General features: G+C 34.0%; 2 protein-coding genes across 2 annotated transcripts; one reads left to right on the top strand and one right to left on the bottom strand.

Annotated features, from left to right (window-relative positions):
* Positions 1-296: 296 nt before the first annotated feature.
* Positions 297-4,747, bottom strand: atp6v1d (ATPase H+ transporting V1 subunit D). The gene is made up of 9 exons (XM_052586755.1): positions 4,513-4,747; positions 3,731-3,848; positions 3,562-3,641; positions 3,413-3,480; positions 3,285-3,329; positions 2,375-2,478; positions 2,228-2,294; positions 2,070-2,148; positions 297-880 (listed from the first exon to the last, which is right to left on the bottom strand). Exons 1-9 carry the CDS (start codon positions 4,551-4,553, stop codon positions 736-738), a joined length of 747 nt encoding a protein of 248 aa, XP_052442715.1. The 5' UTR covers positions 4,554-4,747; the 3' UTR covers positions 297-735.
* Positions 4,748-5,553: 806 nt separating this feature from the next.
* eif2s1b (eukaryotic translation initiation factor 2, subunit 1 alpha b) lies at positions 5,554-11,142 on the top strand. The gene is made up of 8 exons (XM_052586543.1): positions 5,554-5,711; positions 6,647-6,889; positions 7,036-7,115; positions 7,190-7,341; positions 8,828-8,934; positions 9,754-9,851; positions 9,925-10,068; positions 10,814-11,142. The coding sequence occupies exons 2-8, from the start codon at positions 6,649-6,651 to the stop codon at positions 10,937-10,939; spliced, it is 948 nt and encodes a 315-aa protein (XP_052442503.1). The 5' UTR covers positions 5,554-5,711; positions 6,647-6,648; the 3' UTR covers positions 10,940-11,142.
* The last annotated feature ends 530 nt before the right edge of the window (positions 11,143-11,672 follow it).

Below are 11,672 nucleotides of genomic sequence, written 5' to 3'. Positions count from 1 at the left end.
TTTATCTAAATTCTTTTGTTCGTCAAAATTGAGTTTTTTGTTTCTGCCACTTACGATTATTTTTATTTAATTTTTTTAAATTCCACAATTCTGACTTTTTTCTCAAAATTGCCGAAATCTCCATAATTCAAGAAAAATTTCACAATTTTAGTTTTTAATTTCGGTGGCAGAAACAATCTTTTAAAACCTTCCTCTGCTTTGAAAAGTTTGTAATCAACATGCATTTGCAACCCATTTTAAGTCTACAATGTGAAACACTGAAAGGAGCACTTCAAAAAAAAAAAATCAACAGCAAATGACCATTTTCAACATTTATTGAAATTAGATTTCACTTCCTGTGAATTTGGAGTACACCTTTGCACTGAGAACAAACATGAGGAAGAATCTGGGCTGAAGTGTTTCAGCAAAAACTCAAAGAGAAGTACAGTACGTCACAGAATATTCTCAGGTATCACACACTAGCTCACGGGGAAGGTTACACCGGTTTAACACGCATGCAATAAGACGAGAGCGTGGAATTATCATTTGAGTTCATCTGAACCATTTTAAAAGGATTTCCTTTTTGTTCAAACTTAAAAATCCTTGCAGTTTTTGCACAAACACTATTTTTTACAGCGACTTGGATACATGTTCTATTCATCCTACACAAGAAATGTGACACGGCACCAACACACAATCAAAACAAGATGTAAAGCTCGGCCTCACGGACACAAAGAATAATAAATAAGAGGTGTTTCATTCGAACAGCAGGTCCTCGTCGGCCTCTTCGTTCAGCATGTTCGAGGGCTCTGCGATCGGCCCCAGCGCCGCCAAACGCTGCGCGATCTCCTTCTCCGTCCTCTCACGGTGCTGCTTCTTCTTCTCCTGGATCTTTTTGAGCCTGCGACGGGAAAACGGGAGGATTTGGGGTTGGTGGATGTTCTGAATCTCTTATTTTGGACTGTATTTATATATATTCCCTTCATTTATATAATGCTAATATAAATATAATATATTTCATTTGAACTGCTAAAACGTCTCAGGGTCACCGTGGGTGCTTAGAAAGCCTTATGTTTCATTAAAGTGCCCCTATTATGGATTTAAAAAATAGCTTTCATGCAGTTTGTAACACAGCTCTAACTAAATGAAAACATACTGCATAAAAATGAATCTTGTGCGAATCATTTGGGAGTCTTTGAGCAAGTAAGGTAAAACATATATGCATATTATAAGACAATGAAAGTGTGTTTTTTATTTTTAGCTTGCATGCATCAACTTGTGTTTTTTTTTTTTTTATCTTTTCATCAACTTGTTTTTTTGTTTTGTTTTTTATCTTGCATGCATGTCAACTTGTTGTTGGATACTTAGGATATATTATGAATTTATCTATTGATATGTTGCAGATAGTGGTTACAGTACACATTATTCTGAAAGAGCAGGTGGAAGTATTAAGACAAATGCCTTTCAAAATAAGAGTCCTGGTGCATTTTGGGATCGTTTATCAAGGAACGAATAAGAACATTACTTAACATGTTTAATATACAGATTTTACTGGTATCAGTACAACAATCTGGTTATTATTATTTTTTAACAAATGATTACTGTATCAGCAACCTCTAATAACAGTCTACCTCTAATACGTATTGATTTTTTTTGCCATTTAAACCAATTTCATAAATAGATCAGGGTTATCACCGTTTACTAAAAGTAGATCAAAACCATAAAAATCATTCAGTTACTTGAAATAAAATAAACGTTAAATTAAACAATAAAATAAAAATAGTTGACAAGGCAATATTTCTTACTTTCATTTCAAAATTTTAATTAATTAAAAATGTCAAAAACACCAAATTTTGATTGCAATTCAAATGAAAACAAAATATAAAGAACAACAGTATCTCGATATTAAAATAACACTGAGGTGAACTGCATTTAAGCTAACTGAGACTTGTTATAGCATTATAGTTATTGTTGTTTTTGATTGCTTCCATTGTCCTCATTTGTAAGTCGCTTTGGATAAAAGCGTCTGCTAAATGTGAATGTGATATAGCCCAAGCAATAAATGTGTGAAACCTGTGATGTGGTCTCACCTGTAGAACTCCTCTCGCTCCCGCTCATCCAGCTCAGTGATGATGTACGTGAGCGTGCGCTCGATCCTGGGAATAATCACTGAGAGGAGAAACATAAGAGCGTCATGTTATAGTGCCTGAAGCTTTGGTTGTCTTGAGAGGAGGCTGTGAGATCTCACCGTGCTCGATGGCGTTCACACGGCGGTTTGTGACCTTGATGGCCTCGTCCAGCGTCACAAAAGAGGTCTGGATGTGAGAGAACCACATCAGACATTGATTAAACATGTTCTACAGCAACAAACGGATATGGATACAAATATTCAAACCTGCAGTGAGGCCAGCTCCACAAGAAGCTCGACTGCTTTGGCATAGTTCCTCTTGAGTCGAGACAGCTGCTCTCCACCTCGGGCCAGACCAGTGAGCTCATAACCTACAGAGAAGAAGAAATACATCTGCAATGATGATGTCTTCAAACGATCTTCAGTTTTATGCCTTTTCGAAGCTATTTGCTATCACTCTCAGGCCATCCGAGATGAAGATGAGTTTGTTTCTTCATCAGATTTGGAGAAATGTAGCAGTGTCTCATCAATGGATGCTCTGCAGTGAATGGGTGCCGTCAGAACGAGAGTCCAAACAGCTGATAAAAACACCACAAGTAATCCACTCCAGTACATCATTCAATGTCTAATCAGGTGAATAACTGCAGATAAAACATCACAATAATTAAAACCTCTCCAGTCCATCTCCAGAAGACAAAAGCTGCGTGTTTGTAAGAAACAAATCCATCTTTAAGATGGTTTTCTCTTCAAACCGAGTGTGTAATCTACAATAACACTTCCTCCAGTGAAAACACAGTCTGGTCTGAATCAAGAGAGAGAGAGAGAGATACAAGCTTACAAGCCAAAACATCTCTAAAGAAATATGTGGGTGTATTTCGACGTGAGAGATGACAAGAGATGGAAGCATTATTAAAGATTACAGACTCATATTTTAGCCAGAAAATGCATTAATAATAGCAAACATGCAGTTATTCACCTGATTAGACATTAAATGATGTACTGGATTACTTGTGTTGTTTTTATCAGCTGTTTGGACTCTCATTCTGACGGCACCCATTCACCGCAGAGCATCCATTGATGAGACACTGATGCAATGCTGCATTTCTCTAAATCTGAGGCCTAAGGGAGAGTAAATGTTCATTTTTGGCTGAACTATTGAAGAGAACAGGATTCTTACTGTCTCCTCCCTCCTGGTAATGCTCAAACACCGGCAGAGTGACTCCTGAGAACAAACACAATGAGGAGAGCGATCACAGAAGAGATCTGCCAGATCTGTTGTTACTAAAAATCATTTAGCTAGCGAACCTGCAACATTGTCCTTTTTGGCTCTGACCTTCACCTGGGCCTTGTTCACATTCTGAATGACCGTAGCACTGACGGGACACAATTCAAACACATTCAGTGAGATCTGATGCATCATGACTACGAAAAAAAAAAATCTTATTTTTACCTACCTGAAGTCACCAGCTGCAAATTTGGCCTCAGCTAAGGAAAAGGCGGCTTCTCTCATCACCTCTCCCATCAGCGTCTTAGTCTGGAAGATTCAAAGTCACATCATTGTTAAAAAGAAAAGGAATAAAAATAAAGACGTCCGAGATAAAAGCATAGGTGTGATTGTTATACCTCGATGATTTTTCGAAGAATCTGCCGAAATCGCATGGACAGAGCATCAGCTTTCTTCTTCAGCAGACTCCGGCCAGTTTGAGCTCCTTTCAGTCGAGCTTTCATAATGGTCTGAGCCCTGATGCAACACACAATAATCCAGAATAACCAAAACAGCAATATATACAGGCCTTGAATATTAATGGTAATTTATGACTACTTGTGCATAGATTTTTGGTCATATTTATTGAATATGCATATTGTACTTGAGCATTTATTTTATTTAATTATAGGTTAAAACCACTATATTTATTACTGTGTATTGCTGGTCAGTAGACTGAAGGGCTCACATGACTATGAATAAGATCACTTCCTCTTCTGAGTCCACTTAAAATTACTGCAAGATTTCGTTTTCACTTGATTTATATGAATTTAATATTGTCATCCATCGTATCGAGTTATATATTTATTAATCTACAGACAGAAATGTATCTGCGTAATAATATATTGACAACATGATATGCGTGTGAAACATAAAATCCGACATTTATACAGAATACATAGTATATATTAAATAAATAAACACAATATATACAAATAGTAGATACATTTTATTAATTATTACTCTTTATTTCTGTCATAAAGCCTATGGATGTATGACTGCATCGCGTTCATCGCCATCTTAGTTGATCGTAACTGCTTTCTAAAACCATAAAATGCTAAAATATGTTTATATCAAATTTAAATGCTTGTGTTCATACACGTTTGAGAATAATAAATGCGTTATGAATCGTGATACTCACATTCTAGAGGGAAAAATGTCGATCCGATCTTTTCCGGACATCTTTCTTCTTTATTGAAACACTGTATCAAACTACTGAGACGCTTTTCTGTTGAAATCGACAAATCAATAGTCTAAATATAGTGTCAGTTTATGTAATATTACAATTAAACGACTATAATAGCATTGCTGTGACCCTAGCTATAAGACGCAGGATTTGATCAGCTGAGTGGAGGTCATGTGATTCATCCTGAACGCAGGGATTGGTTGCGTCACTTCCTCGCGTGTATTCGCACGTAGCGGGATTCACATTTCAAAATAACGCTCAACAGTAAAGCAATTTTTGTTTCCCTAAAAATAATTTACACTGTCATTTGATTTATTTTGGTTGGTGTTGCATTTTAGGCTTGAAGACATTTTTGACGCTGTGTAGTATGCTAGCAGTGCATCCGTGTGCTATCGGAGGTTATAAGATTATTTTTTATAAAAAATAAAATAAAAAAACGAAACGACCGTAAGCGTATTCTCTAAAGAATAAAGTATTTTTTATTAGTCCTGTCAAATGATTAATCGCGATTAATCGCATCCAAAATAATATTAAATGTATGTGTACTGTGTATATTTATTATTTATTTTTAAATACACACACATGCAGTATATATGTGTAAAATATTTACATGTGTATACATTTTAATGTTTATATTATATTTAAATATATGTAATACATAAACATAACATATCTTTCTTAAATATATACATGCATTTGTTTGTATTTATATATACATAATAAATATACACAGTGTACACACATATATTATGTGAACAAAAACTTTTATTTTTGATGTGATTAGTCGCGATTAATCATTTGACAGCACAAATAAAAATATTTCAATTAATCGTTTGACAGCACTATATATATATATATATATATATATATATATATATATATATATATATATATATATATATATATATATATATATATATATATATATATATATATATAATCTGTAATCTCCTAAAAATATGCACCTGTGACTTTTATTTTGAAGTGTGTTTGACAGCGACCGTGTTGACGCAGCATGCCTGTTGTGTTCTCTGATCGCTTCTGGCTTCATTCTTTCTCGGATCGCAGGATCAATGGGAAACTAAGGCTCGCAGAAAACGTCCGTTTCTATAGATTTTAAGGGTTTAAAGTGAGCCGATTGTGACACCTGTCAGGTGGGATTGAGTTACTTTTTCTTCCGTTAAAGTTTGGCTCATGTTGAGCTCGTTTTTTAGATGATATCAGGGTTTTATTGGCTGCTGTTAAACGGCATGTGCTGGATGCTCGCGCACTAATGCACGTGCACAGACAGATCAATATACATAGATAATGTACTTTGATATCTTGAGCGAAATTAATATATAAACATTGTGTAATGTATGCACTTTACGCGATATAAAAAAATCTAATAATAATACAATACATTTCACAATATACAGAAACTGTGGAGGAAAATAAATAAGTAAAATAAATTAATCATTAAATAGACTTAAAATGAAAATAAATAATGAAATTACATTGACAAATAACATGTGAGTTGAAAATAATAATCACATTTTAAAAATGCAAATAATACTACTGATGTATAGCATCTAAATTATAAATGTAATAGATTGAAATTAAATAACGCACATTACTGTACTATATATATACACACACAAACACATAAGTAAATTTTAGTTATTTTGATAGTATCAAATATATATATAAAAAAAATATATATTTTTTTTAATTATTGAAAAACAACTTAATACAAACTAAATATTTTCCAAATCATATTTATAATATAAATGTATTTTTTACAGTATATATTTTTTTTTTCTATGCATGAAGATATATAGCTGCCTTTTCAGTTTTAGAATGGGGTCCCTCACATCAGAATGATCATATTTGGGTTTGTGTGGCAACTAAGAGATAGAAAAGCATTTGACTATGTATATATATATATATATATATATATATATATATATATATATATATATATATATATATATATATATATATATAAAATTATTTTTATTTTTTTTGTTGCAAGGCAATACAGAAAATAAATAAAAGCACCTCAGATAAAAGTATGGGAATGATGTTGTGCCTGTATTGTGTTGTGTAGAGATGCCGGGCCTCAGCTGTAGGTTTTATCAGCACCGCTTCCCCGAGGTGGAGGACGTGGTGATGGTGAACGTCCGCTCCATCGCTGAGATGGGTGCGTATGTGAGTCTCCTGGAGTACAACAACATCGAGGGCATGATCCTGCTGAGCGAACTGTCCCGCAGACGCATCCGCTCCATCAACAAACTCATCCGCATCGGACGCAACGAGTGTGTGGTGGTCATCAGAGTGGACAAAGAGAAGGGTGAGAGTGTCACAATCAGACATCACTTCTCCATTCTCCAGTTAATTACATTTGACCAAGCACTTAAATCAATCTGTACGCTTTAAACTGTTCCAAAACAATCCACACATACACTAGCATTGAAAAATCATGCTTTTCTTCTCTAGGATACATTGATTTGTCCAAGAGAAGAGTGTCTCCGGAAGAAGCCATCAAGTGTGAGGATAAATTCACCAAATCTAAAACGGTGTGTATGCATCTTGAAATCGGAGGGATGAGGTCATGTTCTTGTGGTGTGATGTTGTGGTCGTTGTGCCGCAGGTGTACAGTATTTTACGGCATGTGGCTGAAGTGTTGGAGTACACTAAAGACGAACAGCTGGAGAGTTTGTTCCAGCGAACCGCTTGGGTGTTTGACGAGAAATACAAGAAACCTGGATATGGTGCCTACGATGTCTTCAAACAGGCCGTGTCGTGAGTGTCCAGCATAGATGCACGCTCCTCAACTCTCAGTGACTGCTCACTTGTTTGAGATCAAAATAGGTCTCCTATGAGATTGGCTTAGATCCAATGAGAGTGTTTTTATTTGAAATACGCTTTACTTTAAAGAACTATGTCTAAAAAGGGTCATATCTGATGTATTTGAGGTCTGAGATGTGGGAATGGTGAAGAGAGAGAGGGCAAATATTTAGCATTTTTGGCCAGCATTGCTGTGTTATCTGCCGATAATGTCTTTAATAGCCTGCAAAGCACTTTATTGAAATATATATTTAATTCTGAATTTGTAAAATGTTGCAAATAGATGCTAGTTTTGTGTAGAGGTCGACCGATGTATCGGTTTAGCCGATTAATCGGCACCGATAATTGATTGTTTGAACAATCCATTCATAAATCGCGGAATCCGTTGATAAAAACAGAATTTACGGTTTAGCGTGTGACGCTCGCGGTGATTTCAGCGCCTGTCGTCTCACTAAATGAGGACGAAAACACATGAAGAACATCTCCAGAACTGCACTGACGGTCACTTCATGAGCATCTGACCGTTTGATTTGAGCAAAAGCATCATGTCACATGCACAGGATTGTAAAGATATTCACAGCAACCCGTCAAAATAAAAGTCTGGTTTTTAAGTGTATTTTTCAGTAGAATGTACATAGTCTACTACTACTACTAAAATGAAACTAACATAATTTTTTAAGGAATAATCACACAACATTTCTTCCATGTTTTAATTTTAATAGCAAGTCTCCTTTATTTGCCCAAAAAAAGTCAAATAAAATTAAAAGACAAATAAAATTAATGTCTTGATAACAATAAAAATGTAAATACAGATTTTTTTTTAGGGGGAAAAAATCATTAGGCTTCTTTAAGAAAAAATTTAATTAAGTTGTTTTATGCGTACTAATAATTAGACATGAATTTGGTAACAATAAAAATAAAATAAAACATTTCATAGGGCCCTAATCATGTAATTTTTGTAATTGATGTTAAAATGTATCAGTTCAATTATTTAAATTAATTAGACTTGCTTTATGATGAATAAACTTTCATTTAACTATTAAAAAGGAGTGGAGAAAAATTAAAATGGAAAAAACAGAATCCAAAAAAATAAAAAAACGGAATTTGGAAAAAAAAAGTGTTAGGTGTAGGAACAGTATAAAAACCTTTACAGATTTTGTCTTGGACATTTAAGCTAATAATTTTTTTTTAATACCGTATAGTAACTAAAATGAACATGTAAAACAAATATCTTTAAAGTGCCCCTATTATGAGTAATGAACGGCTCTTATTTAGGTTTTGGGAGTCCTTAATAACAGGTTAACGTATGCAAGATCATAAAAACCCTTTCATTGAATTATTTTTCCCGTCTTTATCTGTTTGTATCTCTGGTTCAAGCACTGGAAACAAATCCTGTCTTAAGTGAAGATGAAAATGTTATTTCCTCCGTTTTTGTTTCCAGCGATCCCGCCATCCTGGACGGTTTGGATCTGACGGAGGAGGAGAGGGATGTGCTCATCGATAACATCAACAGACGCCTCACGCCACAGGCCGTCAAAATCAGAGCGGGTGCTTCATACAAATCTGATGCACTTTCTTAACACCATGCAGAAACTTCCTGTGCAAAGTCATTATTAAATATTGTAATTAGTTTTTAAAAATTGAAATCATTTTTATGTGGAGTAAGAAATATTTTTTTAATTAATAATAATATTTATTATATTAGTACTTTTTATGATTTATATAAAGCAAATTAATAACACTTTTTTTTTTAAATAATTTTTGTTTCCAGTCTGTAATCCACAACCACAACTAGAGTGTGTATATACTTCTCTTTTCAAATATTCTCTGGAATTTTTAAATATTTTCAAATGCAAATACATTGAGTTTGAAGTCAGTAAAAAACAGAATTTAAAATTAATAATTTTATTCATCAAGGAATTGCTCAAATGAGAAACAAAAATGAATCCTGAAAAAAAAGAACTGTTTTCAACATTGATACATTTTTTAGAACTTTCATGTTAAAGTGTTTCACAATGTTATTATTTGAATACCACAATTTTCAACTGTCGTGTTTATATATAAAATATATTTAGAAGAAAAATCACCCTTTATAAAATTCTCTCAGATCCTTCGAACGCTTTACGAAGCAGAGCTTTCGATAGTGTAAAAAATATATATTTTAAGGTTCAAAGAAGAAAAAAAACTAATTAATAAATACAAGATAAAAAGCAGATTGAAAGAAATATAACTACAACTCATTAAAAGAAAAAAAATCATTGATTCAAATAAACAATAAAAACATTTGATTCAAATTAGTAACGTTCAAAAAACGAACAGTTATCTAGTATCTTCACGTGTGTTCATGTTGCTCTGTGTCTTGGACAGATATTGAGGTGGCGTGTTATGGATATGAAGGCATTGATGCTGTCAAAGACGCGCTGAGGGCGGGGCTTAACTGCTCCACAGAGGTCATGCCAATCAAGGTGAGATCCACTTCCTTTTCATCGAGTTCTGACAGATTCTGTGATTTAAAATGATGCGATGATTTCCTTTCAGATCAACCTGATCGCACCGCCGCGGTACGTCATGACCACCACCACACTGGAGCGCACCGAGGGTCTGTCGGTGCTCCACCAGGCCATGACCGCCATCAAGGAGCGCATCGAGGAGAAGCGAGGAGTCTTCAATGTGCAGATGGAGGTCAGACACTTCACAGCTTCATACATCTCCTAAATAGCATGGAATATACTCGCTCTTTAAAGAACAAACACATGCAAACACCTGCTTGAGGAAAATAGATTAAAATATGCATGCATATTATATGAAAGTATTTGTTTTGATTATATTCTCATGCATGAAGGTTTCTGATACATGATATTATTTACAATATACAGTAAACCAGGGGGTTTCACACTTGCGTCTGAACCAGGTTTAAGGAAAACACTGATCAAAAAATGATCTGAATAATATTTGGTCCCAAATTTTACTGGTAGTCCACTATATGAAGAATTTTTGGGTGAAATAAGTCAGAGTTTACTTTATTTTAATAACATCACTTATATAAATTAACAATAGTGTCCTGCACCGACTAATAAAAAAATGCATCAAAAATAATATCTGGTGTCTGAATAATTTTTGGTTTGACTGTATATACATGCATAAAATGTATAATAAATATTAATAAAATAAAACAGATAAATATAGATTTAAATAACAATAATAATAATTTAAAAATGGATTAAAATTATATACATGGTACTAATTGATGATATATTTTTTTATTCTTTCAGATGCATTGAACACTCTGTGAAGCAATGCTTTATTACACTATATATTTTTCTTAAATCTATTATAATAAAAGCATAGTGCAGTACTATAGTAAGTAGGGATCCAATGCAGTATACAAGCCTAGTGAAGTGTTTACTCTGATTGTGTTCGTCTTCAGCCTAAAGTGGTGACGGACACAGACGAGACGGAGCTGCAGCGTCAGCTCGAGCGTCTGGAGCGAGAGAACGCCGAGGTGGACGGAGACGACGACGCCGAGGAGATGGAGGCCAAGACTGACGAGTAGATCGACACGTGCTTCAGCGCAGAAACCCTTCAGATGGACTCATGCTGCTGCTGCACAAACATTATAAAGCTGATTCCTGAACCCTTCACAGCTCTGATCGCTCTTAACATTTACGCTGATTCAACGACGCAGAGGTGTGGTTTCCTGTGAAGTAAAACCTGTTTCTTGCTCCGCTTCAATCTCAGTAAAACTCTGGAAAGATGTTTGAAGTTTTGTATTATTTAGCATCTGTGTATTTACATATTGACGAGCTGAAAGTACATATTCTGAGTGAAATTCTGCTCTAGATATCTAAACGAAAACGTTTAAGTACAACTTTACATTGTAAAAAAAAATAGAAAACAGCGGGGAAAAAAACGATAAACCTTTTTAATATTAAGCTAAATCATTTATATTCATTTATTTTAAAAATGTTTTCAAATACAGTATTTATTAAAGTGAAAAAAAATATATAATTTTTTATTATTAAATATCAAATTAATAAATTGAATTGTTTTGTAACAAGCAAGCCTTGGTTGAGAGGAGAGAGATAAATTATTTTTTTTTGGTTTGGTTGTTTTCCCCAGGAAATATTAATGTGAATTTAGAATAGAATATAATTTGATTAACATTAATTGCATGACAGCCCAATTATTATTAAATTCATTATAAGTACATAATGTATATTAATGCCCATTTAATTAATTTTCCTTAAAAATATTTTAAATAATGCAAACATTTCCAGTGCTTTTCA

The sequence above is a fragment of the Carassius gibelio genome, chromosome B20 (assembly GCF_023724105.1).
Source record: "Carassius gibelio isolate Cgi1373 ecotype wild population from Czech Republic chromosome B20, carGib1.2-hapl.c, whole genome shotgun sequence".
Lineage (NCBI taxonomy): Eukaryota > Metazoa > Chordata > Actinopteri > Cypriniformes > Cyprinidae > Carassius > Carassius gibelio.
Note: the sequence above shows the minus strand (reverse complement) of the source record. Positions and strands in the feature narration are given on the sequence as shown.

Bases quoted from the DNA above. Each gene is read 5' to 3' on its own strand.
- atp6v1d (XM_052586755.1), bottom strand. From the start codon at position 4,553: ATGTCCGGAAAAGATCGGATCGACATTTTTCCCTCTAGAAT. The intron at 3,849-4,512 runs GTGAGTATCACG...GTGTTGCATCAG, and splicing joins GACATTTTTCCCTCTAGAAT to GGCTCAGACCATTATGAAAG. The intron at 3,330-3,412 runs GTTCGCTAGCTA...GTTTGTTCTCAG, and splicing joins CAAAAAGGACAATGTTGCAG to GAGTCACTCTGCCGGTGTTT.
- eif2s1b (XM_052586543.1), top strand. From the start codon at position 6,649: ATGCCGGGCCTCAGCTGTAGGTTTTATCAGCACCGCTTCCCCGAGGTG. The intron at 8,935-9,753 runs GTGCTTCATACA...TGTCTTGGACAG, and splicing joins GGCCGTCAAAATCAGAGCGG to ATATTGAGGTGGCGTGTTAT. The intron at 10,069-10,813 runs GTCAGACACTTC...GTTCGTCTTCAG, and splicing joins TCTTCAATGTGCAGATGGAG to CCTAAAGTGGTGACGGACAC.